The following is a 13,340-nucleotide window of genomic DNA, read 5'->3' on the forward strand; positions in this document are numbered from 1 at the left end:
GAGCATTTAGGCTTATTTGGAATTCCCTGGATAAGGTATAACATACGACTTTTACTACAAAAGCAATAAACTCAGACAGATCCTGACACAACTTTAGAGTTTTTTGTTGCTAGATGAAATTAAACATCTGTTTCTCCCCCTTAGTAAAACATCCTCAGGGCGGCCCACGTCAGCAGCATCACAGCACATAAACGTTGTACATGCGTTTATACTGCAGATGATATATAATGGATTATATTTTATGTTGACCACCCATCCAAACAAAAATGCTACTGCAACCAAACTTAATTATTTAAACTGCTGTTGCTTTGCTTTATCATGTATCTGCAATTAGAACCATTATGACTCCTTACAGCTGCCACTTTCTTATGCATGAGCAGAAAGACAACGTTTAATGCTGTCATGGGCTGTGTGCATTTCTAACAGCCAAGAAGCCCTTGTATGTGTGTGTATGTGTGTATGTAAAACAACGTAGCTGCAGTAGATGATACACAAGTACATTAGTCTCAGTTTCAAAGATAATTCATGTGCTTCTTTTTAAGGAATACCTGTCTACTTAATAAATTTCACTTATGTGCAGTTCTTATTTGGGCTGTTTTTTATTTGATCTATTAACTAAAATGCATCAAAATGCATAATCTTCTAATGTTTGACATTCTGAAATATTCAGCTGTAACCTAATTTCACCAATTTGTATACACATAAAATTGTATTACAGAACTTGCATATAATCTCTTAATGTGCTTTACTAAAAGGTTATATATGATTGATTAAATGATTAAAAAAAATCTATATAATGTCTTTTGTGGCATCAGTAAGATGAAATCAGAAGTCCTACAGCACTAAGGGATATAAGCACTAAGATATTTCTGTTTGTTTTATTAGATCTCCGTTAGCTGCTGACTCTTCCTGGGGTCTCGCCAAAACCAACTGAATTACAACATTATCATTAATTAAAATACACACACATCCATACTTACAACAACTCACAGATAACAGACAGAAGAACACCAGCTCAAAGTATACAAAAAAATAACATTACAACCAACACAATGGTGTTGTAACTCCCTCTTGTTAAACTAAGGAATTAAATAATCTCATCACACTCTCAAAATAATAAGAAAAAAATGTGTTCTTGACAGACGGCAGCAGTGTGAACAGGCTGTCGATGCACGTGCTTCATCTTTTCCTATACTTTGGGCAGCATAGAAAGTGGTACATTAACAAATCAGAGGCAGCCTTGTCATTGTACCACTTTGTCATATTTCTGTGCAGGTTTAATCCTCTAACATTTCCTCAAGAAATGCGGTTCCACTGATGAAGAGTTGGGTGGATATTTTTTATGTTTGAGAACAGGCAGCTTCTCTTTGCACCACAGAGACTGTTAATTTTACGTCTAGTCATACGCTTGTTTGTAATCTCACCAGTGATCTTTGGTACACTTCACAGTAGAATTTCCTTTATGTCTGGATGTGCGGCCATGATGGCACAACTCAAATTACAGAGTGTTGATCACACTACCCTGCGTGGATAAGGTGTGGAGAACCAAAGTCTGGGCTGGGTTTTTTTTTTTTTCTTTTTCTTCAAGGAGTCTAATTTTAAATTGCAGTGTTTTTCTGGAATTCACCTGATTTTTCACAGGCTTATTTATTAATCACCATCATCTCCATGTCATAATCATCAAGCTTCTATGCTTGAATTATTTATATAACATGAAAAACGACCTTTATTATAGCCGATACTGACCTATTAATATGACTATACCTGCACTGGTTTTTATACCTATCCTGAGGGTGTACTGCAGACATCTTCATTTGTCATTATTCATTTTTAAGGCTAATTGGATTTTCATTCTCAATAAATATAGCAGAAAAAGACCGAAAACTTTGTGAAAAAGTAGGGATTTTTTTCCTTCCTTAAAGGTCCATGGACATGAACATGTTTTGTTTTTTTGTTGGTTTTTTTTGGTTTTTTTTGTGGATTTTAACATACCGTTTGTTTTTTTTGTTTGTTTAATATTTATTAAACCAAGAGCAATGTCTTTAAAATCCCATTGTCTTTAAAAGTGGTGGTATGCAACAAATTCCCACTTTAAATTAGAAGTAATGAGCCCATGCCTGTGCATAAATAAGATGGCACATGTGTAAGCTGTAAATGATACCTTCAGGATGTTGGGATGTTTCCTGGGTAATCTTTGAGCCGTACTGCATGGCAGTTAGACGCATAAGGAAGCAGTGCTTTATGACATTTGTAAACAAAATCGGTTTGACACACCTTCTCCATTAATAGCTCAGTACAGACAGAAATGAGAAGAGTGCTTGTTTGTTTGGAAGTCCTTGGCAGCTTGAGCCACAGTAATAGCCTGTCTGTGCTGGACATTTGCATCCTTTTAGCCAGCATCATGACAAATGTTTATTACGACTTTCATCTTGATGAGATGCATATGTTCTTTTGGAGATTGTTGTACTTCTGTGTTCTTCTTATTAATCATTGAAAGGCGCATAATAACGAATGAATAATGGAGCATTTCTTGTTCCATTGATAACTAACCCATACATGTTTTCAGATATAATTCCATCACAGAGATGATAGAAGTTCTTGGCTTGAAACAGATTTAAACACCAAATGGCTAATGTGTCCTTGGTGTGAGTGAACAGTGACTACCATGCATTGCATCTTAATGTTTGCTAATATTGAGCTTTAAAAGTATTTTTCAAAAGGATTTTGAAAACAGTTGTGTTGAATATTCACCGCTTTTTGTTTCTGTAGCCTGCAACCATCAAGACTCACAACATCATCGAGAGGACAGCCAACTTTGTATGCCAGCAAGGGGCTCAGTTTGAGATAGTGCTGAAAGCAAAGCAGGCTGGTAACTCCCAGTTTGACTTTCTTCGCTTTGACCATTACCTGAACCCTTATTACAAGCACATCCTGCGAGCGATGAAGGAAGGTCGATACAACCTTGTGTCTTCTGGCAAACAAGAACAGTCACAGGGTGAGTTTTACAAAGCAGTCACAGAGTCTGTGGCTTATCTGGAGCACCATGTCCTGTAACAATTTAATGAATATTAATACAGCATACCCAGATTATTAAAAAACAACCATAGTATCATACACTAATATTAACACTGAGAAATTTTTAGTGGACTCCTTTGTGCTCTCTTGTTTCAGAATCTAATACTGATGATTCAGATGACGATAATGGAGATGGCAACTACCTCCACCCAAGCCTTTTTGCCCCAAAAAAGAGTTCTCGTCTGGAGGAGCTGACAAAGGTATTATAAACAGAACACAGGCCATCCAGTAAACCCTACTGGGAAGATTGGTAGCTGTATTGAACATGTGGAACATCCACATAAGAATTATCTTTTCGCTGCAGAATAATGGGATGATAAATAGTTTAAAAATTACATTAAAACACACCAACTGCTTAAAGTTATTTTATAGAGGAGCTCACAGGTTTTTTGTTGTTGTTTTGTTTTTCTGAGGTTTTATTTACTTACTTTAAAGAAAAACCAAATGAGTTTTTTGTCCTGACACCTAAAAGCTTAGAGTAGAAAGACGGTGTTCTGTCTTTTTCACATGACTTAATATTGTTATGGCGAAATGGTTCCATCTTATATAATTCACATGTGGTGTGATCTCAGTTGCTTAAGCATTCCTTTACAAAAACTAGCATATTTTTAGTAACCTGGCCTTGTTCTTTTGCAGCCTTTAAAGGTTATGGACCCAGATCATCCGCTTGCAGCACTTGTGCGAAAAGCCCAACAGGAAAGAAATGGCACCACAGCAGCGGTGGTCACTCAAGAGGAACCTGCACCCACTCCAACTACTCAGTACTCTGCTGACCGTAAGTATATAGTTTGTACTTTTCCAGAGAGAACACAGAGCCCATCTTTCTCACTGAACAGATGTCTGTTTCTCAGAGAGGACTATTGACAGCAGAAAACAGACACTTGACTTTCTAACCTTGAATTATTTTCTACCTTTAGTGTTCTCTCACTGAAGCCGACCATAGTTCATAATTAATTTAAGGGGATCCACAATGCCTTAACAGCAAAATAAAATTGAGTTCAGTGATATTCAAGAGCAGAGCAGACCTCCTGACAACCACAGTACCTGACCTGAATCAACTCGCCACATAGGAGCTGGGCTCTGGGTCAGATCAGACTTAAATAGATTTGTGGCCTTGTTTCTGCAAGTTCAATCAGACCTGACAGAAACCAAGAAAAGTTTGAAAAAAAAATGAGCTACATATGCTGCAATGCTGGTCAAGGGGATTAAAACAAAATATGTTCTTTTAAAATATGCTCTTATCAGTTCTGTGTATTAATAATCCTTCTTGGTTTTGTGGATCTCAAATGCAATGAGGTGCTTCTAAATCAAAATCACATGTGGTGACATTCATTTGTGGACACGCTCAAACTCAAACATCAGAGCTTTTAAGCATGCCAGATGCAGCTGAAAAATGCACACATTAAATGAAATGGACACACCAGAATACACAAGGCTCAAACATATTTAGTGTAACATACAATGCTTGTCTCTCAATCAGTTTCTGTGGGACATTCAACATCAAAATAGAGTAAAAAGTGGGCGATCAACAATTGATTTTATGTTCATAAATACTGAGTTTGAAATTGCATTTTTATGTGGTATTTGGGGGGAAAAACTAGTTCCATATATTCTGTACTCGAGAATATTAAGATGAACTTTGAAGATGACATTTTTATACTGATTTGAAATGCAGTTTTTCAGTTCATCCCGGGTGCAGCATTGTACGTGCAGTCGTTCATTCCTGACTTTCCAGCTCAGCTCTATATGCATGTCACTTGCTGAAGTAATTGTACCATTTTATGTGCTCATCTTTGTCTGAAACACTTGCAGAAATATTCAAGAGAATCTTGGCCCCTGCTGAACCACGAGTGTGTTTCCCCCCATACTAAAATTTATGCACCTTTTATGTAACTGTGGAGGGAGTTCTCAGGGCTGATCCCTGCTTCGGGAGTAGTAGTGGGTGACATTGCTGCTTAATACTGACTTCTTTTGCAATAACAACCCCCTTCAGTTTAGTGTGACTTCCATTGATCTAATAGACAGAAGCAGGACTTCAGACTAACTTCTTGCTCTGGCTGCACTGGTGCGCCTCACTTTTAAATTTTGGGTGCACCAGCAAAAAATAAAATGCACCCAAATTTTTACAGCATCACTCTCAGATTCTCTTAGATTTATCTATTTTTACTACGTCAGTGTTTTTGCCGATAATCCAGGTTTTACAGTTAATTCTAGTTTCATTGTCAAACTCTGCTATTCCATCCACGTTGTTGAACTGGATACCTAATGTGTGCCAGTTCCACTTTAAAACCGACATACAGTATGGTGTACAACTGCAGATCATAGGTGAAGACCCAGCCCTTCTCTGCCTTTAAGTGGCTTTTAAGTGTCATTCTTCCTGCACAGTCGCTTAATCTTTTGTCTCATATGCGACCAAATGGGATCTTTACAGTAGATCCCGCTGATGAGCAGGATAACCTTAGTTTTTGACATGGATCACATGTCAATTTTATTTATTCCTGTCTTGTTGATTAGATTAATTGGTACAAAAAATATGTTAAACAAAACAAGGTGCACTAGACCTTGACCCAAAACAACCTCTGGCAGTGGAAGACCTCCCAGCTTTGCAGCTATCAACTTTTCACATTTCTGACGTCTGACCCACCAGCTGTGTTGCTGTGTCACTGCTTAATGACAGATTTAAATGCAGCAGTTTTAAAGCTTTCTTAAAAACAGAAAATTTTAGACACAAGGTCTTGTAGCAGCACTTTAACTTTAGATTGCACTCCAGCATACATGGGAAAAAGCCACAAGCATTTGTTGTCTTTCTTTTTTTTTCCATAAAAAAGGACAAGCATGGGTTTGGGTTGAACTTGCTACCCCAGAGCATCCCTTGAGCATATATTATGGTTATAAAGGGCAATGCTCTTGTCTAGGTTTCCTATTTTCTTTTCCTTGAAAATGTAATTTCAGCACAGTGACTGAGCACAAATGTGGCGTTTGTGTTATTTATAGGCTCCTCAATAAACAAAGCTGATTTAACAGCTTTCTAGCGGCGGATGTCTTTTCGCTGACCTTTTGATGTACTTTGCGAAGGTTAAAATGCAAAGACTGCATAATGAAAGGAACTAGTAAATCATTGTATTACTGTTAAAAATGCACCATGATTTCTCATAAACCCATACAATTATATCACTGCTTTTATCTCTTTAAAAATTAGCTATGCAACACTGGACAAGAGGCACCCCGCACTCTGAGCCTAAGGCACAGAGTTAAATGAGTGATCATGGCAGTCTCAACAAAACAAAACAGTGTGATCCCTTTAAAGCTATTTTTATGATTGGTTATGGAAATGAATTGCACTGTATGTATTGTTCAGTTAAGCTCACATACAGAAACAGGATCAACTTATATATATATATATATATATATAAGTTGTATATAAGTTTTGTGCCGTGCACCTTGTACTACCTTTAAAAGGTAGCACAAGGTGCACAAGGTAGTATGAAAAGTGCTTTATAAATAAAATTTGATTTGATTCATCCGTCCATTCATTCACAGCCGTCTAGTCATCTATGCATCCATCTGGAAGTAGCAGAATTATTTGTGTATATCAGGAGAAATGTAAGGATTTCCAGGCATTTTTTGTAACAGTTTTCTTATTTGTTTACAGCTGTTTACTACGGGTACTACATGCTTCCTGATGGATCGTTTTGCTTAGCCCCGCCTCCCCCAGGTGTAGATGCCACCTCATACTATAACACTATGACTTCAACTGTCATGACGACCTCTGCTACTTCTGAGGCTTTGCCCCACATTGCGACTACATCCACCCCGGCTGAAACTGTCACAGTGGCATCACCAGCTACAGTCCCGCCCCAGGTTTCCGCCTCTGCTGCTCCCGTAAATGTGCCAGAGAGCAGGTAAGAATCGGGAAAATGGGCATCCCTACAATAGCTTTACTTCTGATATTAACAATTCAGTGTGTGAATGTGTGTATTGAATGTATAATGGATCCACATAAAAACTTCTGTTAGTTGTGTTCATTTTGCTTGGCCTTTTTCTTTGTTTGTTGTTTTTTTTTTTTTTTTTTTTTATAAACCAATGACATATCTTTAACGTCATCTTAAAATTCTCCCTTAAACAGTTCAAAAGCTGAAGCTCCAGTTTCCACACCAGCAGCACCAGCCATCATCCCCCCACCGCCTGACATCCAGCCAGTCATAGACAAGCTGGCTGAGTACGTCGCAAGGAACGGTGTGAAGTTTGAGGCCAGTGTCCGTGCCAAGAATGATCCCCGGTAGGTGTTTTTACCAAACTATAAATCTATCATTCTAATCAGGTTTTAGTTTTAGGGGCTGTTATCAGTAACTGTGCTTTTAAGATAGTGCTGAGCCTCTTCATCATCTTCCTGCTCAGCTCTTTATGAGCGCTAACCTCACATCTTATACAGTGTGTGTGTGTGTGTGTGTGTATATGCTTCTCTCTGTCCTCTGTAGGTTTGAATTTCTGCAGTCTTGGCATCAGTACAACACCTATTACGAATTTAAGAAGAATTACTTTATGCAAAAAGAAGTAAAAGGCTTGCCAGAGGTATGTACAATTTGTGTGTGGGTGTCACTGTGATGCCTTTCAGGTTTCTCTACCATAACATTCATGTCTCAGTTTTTTGGCATCTCATATCAAAACCTGTATTTTTGACAATATCATGCTTTTAGTGGAGCTGGTGATATATTTCCCATATGGCCATTAATTGTACATCTGATAGCCATGGTTCCTAGATAATGAATCGTATTAGTGTGTAATGACAGTACTGTCACAGTCTGATTTGCATCACAGCTGCTACAAACTCTTAGTTGATTGAAATTATCGTCTACAGTCTTCAGTCACTCTATACAGCTGTTATACATGAGCAGTATTGCTGTTGTGCATGGAAAAGGTCCTTTTCTAAACACAACTTTTCAAAATGGTCAGTGTCATTACATCTGGAACACTCAAAAGAAAAAAAAAAAAAAGTTAACTTTTTCCATTACAGGCCAAGACCATAAATTTCATGCAAATTATATTCAGTAATAGCAAAATCATGTTGTGCATGCTCAAAACCATAAAGCAGATGTTAGAGAACCAACTAGCAAATAGAAAATACTAAACTAAACATTACTTATAAACTGAAGTATTAAAAATCAAATGTTAAATCTTAAGGCTACGCTAATTATTTTATAAACAGCGCTTTTTTTATAGTGAGTCACAGTGAAGACATTTTATTTTTGCTGCAAGAATTTTTGTTCACTCTTGTTTGCTTCAGGTTATACTTGTTGACATCTTGCATGCATTGTGTGCATAAAATGTACCTGCTGATTTCCAGTGTTCTTGTCAGGATGTTTAGTGAGTCTTCCATAAAGTTCATAGTGAATTTCAATCAATGTTTGGTATCATTGAGATCAAGGGAAAGGTTGTCTAGTCATGCGGTGCACCTAGTCAACCTTGAAATTAGCTGCTTTTTGTTCCTGATAGAATGTTAAAATTTAGAAAGAAAGCAACTCTGCAAACTGGGAGATTTTATGTCAAGAGTATTGTCAAAAGGTAGATAGAGAGGGATGCAGAGCAGAACACATCATGCTATCTTACTTTCTACTTTCAAGAGTGGAAGGACTACCACTGAGATCATTCCATGTGTTTCCTTGTGTTAACTTGTAAAATTTTCTAAGAACATTGCGACAGAAAGGCAACAATGCCTGAGAGTCAGGGCTCAGCTTTCCTAGCAGACGCGGCAGATGTCGTCCATTCTGTCAGATTATTCATGACTTAATGTGACAAATGTGTCAATTCTTCTTTTGACAGTGGATTTTTTTCTTCCTTTGTTTTTGGAAAGTGAAACAATGACTGTGCATGTTAAAGGATTTTATTTTTGACTTCATCTGAAAGTTCAGTTAGGACAGATCATAAGGAGTTTATGAATACCCAGAATCTGAAGCTGAGCAAACATTATTTGCATCCTTCTTCAAAACTGAGCATTTTTTATTTCAGGTTTTTATGAAGTTGCATAAGTTGACCAATCTGATTTCCCACCAGCAAAGAAAAGATTAAAACCTTCTGATCTATATGTGAGCTAACGTTTTAAGGCCATAGTCATAGGTATTTAATAAGAATCAGTTTTCTACCCTTTTTTTTTTAATTAAAATCTCCTCAGAATGGCTTAAAGTGTCTTTCCTTCCACCATTTATGTAAGCTTTGATTCTTAGAAATCTTTCCGGAGGTTATATTCTCTGGGGGCTACTGGTCCAGCTCTTTGACCATTGGAAGCAACATTCACCTGCAGCCCAATATTAGGCTTTGAACCATTCCTTCAGCATAATGAAATGTATCATGAGGTTAAAATTTCTCCTTCCTAGCATCACTGTCACTTTTTCATTACATGCCACTAGTATTTTACATTAATGACAGCAGGATTTTATATTGAAAAACTTTGACTATAATGTAAATCCTGGTACTGCATGTCCAGAGTTGTGAGTTCTCATCATATTTTAACAAAAAAAAAAAAAAGCGTTTTTAAAACAGCAAGAACTTTTAACTTAATCATTTAACATAAGCTATTTTATTCCAAAGCTGGTTTTGGAAGAAAGACTGTGTTGATTGCTGATCACAAAAGAGGAGGTCATATTGTGAAGAGTACAGCTTGGAAAAGGTTGTAGAAAAAAAGAAAAAAGCTGATGTCGCTGCTGTAATTAATTAAGATTCATTATCTTTTGTTAAATTGCATCCTTTGCACTGATGATTATGGACAATATCTTGATTGAATTTTGGGTTCAGAGACCAAGTGTGTGGCATCATGAAGTGTTAATGTTGAAATGTTTAAAGGAGAGACTTGTCAGTCAAACGCAGTGGGCTGTGTGTTAAAAAAATTCTCATCCACATAAGTTACTAATCTCCATTTTTAGCTTTTTATTACTGGTCTCAGTAGTCCAACTTGGAGTATAAAATATATATAATCTCATCAGGCTGGCTGTACCCTAAAGAGTCTTGAGCTGTTGTTAATGGTTCCCTGCCTTCACTTTAAAAATATAAAACTACAGAATGAAACATATTGGCCAGAGCCTTCATTTTCTGTGGTAACAGCACAGCATGGCTACTTTTAACCTAAATGTTGATGGAACCCTGCATATGAATAATTACGATCATTAAATTTAATGTTTTAATGTCAGTATACCAACAGAAATAGATGGCTAGTTCCAACGTTTTAAATCCATCCAAGCATCAACCCCCCCCCCTGCAAACACCAAAAGATGTTTCTGGCAAATTGAAAGGTGATAGACAACAAGCTCGTCTTGCTGTCGTCTAAAAGCTTTTCTAGCACCAAATGTTTCACTTAACCACCGCTGTGCGTCTCAACATAACAGTGCATCACGCAGAAACGAAGGCATGCCAGTTTCTGTGAAATCTCATTTTCAGCACCATCTGTCTCTGCTCAAAGTTTTCCTTGTTAGATTCATCATGTTGATTCATTACAGAGATGCAGTAAGTTTAGATGGATGTTGTGTAGCTTCAGCAACATGTGACTGATTTCCTTCTTATTGATTTAATCACAAACTAAGCAAATGATCTAATTTTCCTTCTTTCTCTCACGTTATCTAGAGTGATGCAGCAGGTGAATGTGATAAACTTCAGACGGACAAGTCAACCAATGAGTCCAAGCTGACAAAAGGTAGCACACCAACACACACACAGAACAAAACCAGTTTACATTAGTCCTTTTTTAGTCCAGTCCTTTTGTAAAATTAGATGCAAAGCCTGTATATACTGCATATGAGTATATATTTACATAAATGTGTGCATATGTGGTGCTTTTTGATGTTTATGCATATCATTGTAGTTATATTGGCAATTTCATGTAATGATATTAGGCCACAAATTTTAGTGCAAAGATAAGACTGCATACCACTATGCTGGCAGGAACCATAAACATACACAACACTATATGCAAATTATGGGATGTATACACAGATTATTGGGATGCAGAAGATCATGGAGCAAGCCAGGAAAAACTAATAAAAAGTTAGAATAGTACACAAGTAAATTATCCAGCCCTCTACAAGGAGGATCTAGGTCCTATATTGAGGTTATTGCCTCAGGGAATGGGGCACACGGTTTCTTTCATATCTGCCTGAGAAATGCTGTTTGATAATGAAATAGAAATAACTTGTCTCACTTTTTCTGCTGTCTGTTTGCTTGACAGTGTGTGTTTGTTTCCCGTTTCATGATCTCTTCTGCTCTTTTTGCTGCTTCTCTGCCATGCTATTATTTTTGTCCACCCCTCATCCATCCTCCTTTATGTGTTTTATTTTTATTTATTTTTTTTTTTTGTTGTGTTTTTTAACTTTAACACTGTTCTAATTTTACGGAGTAAAGTTTCTGATTGCTCTTTGGTCTCACAATCACAGTCTGGTTGTGTTTTCTTGTGCCATCACAGTGTCTTTTGCCCCCATCTGTTTTGCCATCAAGCCAAAGGAAAACGACATGCTGCCTTTGGAGAAGAACAGAGTTCGACTGGACGACGACTCAGATGAGGACAAGGTTTCGTGTTTTTGTCTGGCATACTGTAACCCTTTGTATTTTTTGAGAGAGAAAAGGGGAAAAAATGTTTGACTTCAACAATGACGTATAAATGTTTGCTTTAAGTTGTTGGAGGGGGAGGGGCTGGAAGCTGTGATTGGTGGAGCTGAAATGATCGAGCCTCCACCAGCCGCTTTGCCCGAAGAGAAGAGACCCACCCTGAGTTTGGAGGAGTTGGAAGCAAAACAAGGTGAGTTAGAAAGAAATTTAAAAAGTTTAAATCGTGTCATGCTTTGCTTTTGTGATACATGACACTGATTCTTTTAAACTACTGTTGACAAGACGTTCAACTCTTCACAGCACTTACATTTTTTTTTCTTTTTTTTAGTCTGCACATACGACTTGGTGTTGTTACACCTTTTTTCATTCTTTTGTTTGCTAAGAGTGTTAGAATACGTGGAGAAATATAAGCAGATTAGTGGGGAGATGAGTATAATCCTTAAATCCAACTGTATAATTCCTCCAACCAGGTGTAGCCTGCGTAGTAAAACAAGTGGTGTAGAACTACCAACAGCATCATTTATCATTCACACGTGTAATGGAGGAATTTTCTATTTATTTTTCAACAAATAAAGGAGTGTAGTATTTGTTTTATGTTTCACGTGCTGCAAAATGACCAAGAATAAAATCTGTTTCTTGCCAATTGATTTAAACACCTCTCTAAGCTATCAACATCCCAGCGTCCCGTCACTCTCTAAACTGAGAAAACTGGAAACCTGTGAAGCCTGTTTTGATGATCACAGTGTAGCAGAAGTGTGAAATGATTTTTTCCTCAATTGAATATTTTCCTGTTCATACCCAGCAATTGGTTGCCCTTAGCATCAGGATTATACATTTGTCTCTGGTCTGATTAAAGGGGCATTTCTGTTTTTTGAGGTGGAATATTAACTGGATAAGCATGCCATTAAGAGGTTGCAGAAGCTTTCAGCACCAAAGCTGGAAATGTCACGTTCATTCTGTCACCTCGCAAAATGACAATAACAATAACAGGCCTGAATGAAGTGGTTGGAATTGATAATAGTGTGAGCAATTGCCGAGTTATTTACCACTTAAAGCAACACTTAATAAATTTCCAACCCTAAATTTCTGCTTTTGACTCGTGTCAATGGGCACATTCACATTCATCCCTGGAGCTGCTGTTGCCCTGCAGCATCCGGGAACTCAAGAACTCTTTGGAACTTTGTGTTCCGGCCCGCAGCATCACATGGAAGCTGTGTTTTGCTTTACACACCACAAACTAAACATCAATACACTGGCTGTTTTTGGTTGTCCACCATGGCTGATTTAGCAAAGAAATGTAAGCGAACATTATAGGAGGAAGTGAGGAATGGAAAGACGAGAGAGACAGAGGGAGATGAGACGACGGTCCACGTTGAACTGGCCTTTTCTGGCTGGAGAGACAGGATGCAAGACGGATGCTGAATTAGCCGTCGTCAGGGGGCAGCAAGGGGTAAAAATCTGCCAGAATTTAGCGGTGCCACTTTAAAACCTCCTTCATTAAATTTATGATACTTAAAAGTTATAAGAAGAAGCCGCCAAGAAGAACAGTATTCCACCAGTTTCCACCAGGCTGTCTGTTTTTATTTTTTATTTTTTACTTTACTGTGGATATTAAAGGAATGTCTTAAAAAGCCCCTAAATGTTAACTGCCAAGTTTGACTAATACACATGATTAT

The 13,340-nt window shown here is 37.6% G+C and overlaps 1 protein-coding gene across 2 annotated transcripts in view; it reads left to right on the forward strand.

Moving 5' to 3' along the window:
* The window catches only part of LOC121629880 (splicing factor SWAP), a 43,506-nt gene that overhangs the window by 11,651 nt on the left and 18,515 nt on the right, over positions 1-13,340 (forward strand). For both annotated transcript variants that reach the window (XM_041969767.1, XM_041969769.1), the window contains exons 5-13: positions 2,770-2,995; positions 3,172-3,275; positions 3,712-3,850; positions 6,728-6,977; positions 7,202-7,354; positions 7,554-7,647; positions 10,687-10,756; positions 11,522-11,625; positions 11,731-11,854. In XM_041969767.1, coding sequence (XP_041825701.1) covers positions 2,770-2,995; positions 3,172-3,275; positions 3,712-3,850; positions 6,728-6,977; positions 7,202-7,354; positions 7,554-7,647; positions 10,687-10,756; positions 11,522-11,625; positions 11,731-11,854 — 1,264 coding nt within the window. The remainder of the gene's footprint in view (positions 1-2,769; positions 2,996-3,171; positions 3,276-3,711; positions 3,851-6,727; positions 6,978-7,201; positions 7,355-7,553; positions 7,648-10,686; positions 10,757-11,521; positions 11,626-11,730; positions 11,855-13,340) is intronic.

The sequence above is a fragment of the Melanotaenia boesemani genome, chromosome 19 (assembly GCF_017639745.1).
Source record: "Melanotaenia boesemani isolate fMelBoe1 chromosome 19, fMelBoe1.pri, whole genome shotgun sequence".
Classification (NCBI taxonomy): domain Eukaryota; kingdom Metazoa; phylum Chordata; class Actinopteri; order Atheriniformes; family Melanotaeniidae; genus Melanotaenia; species Melanotaenia boesemani.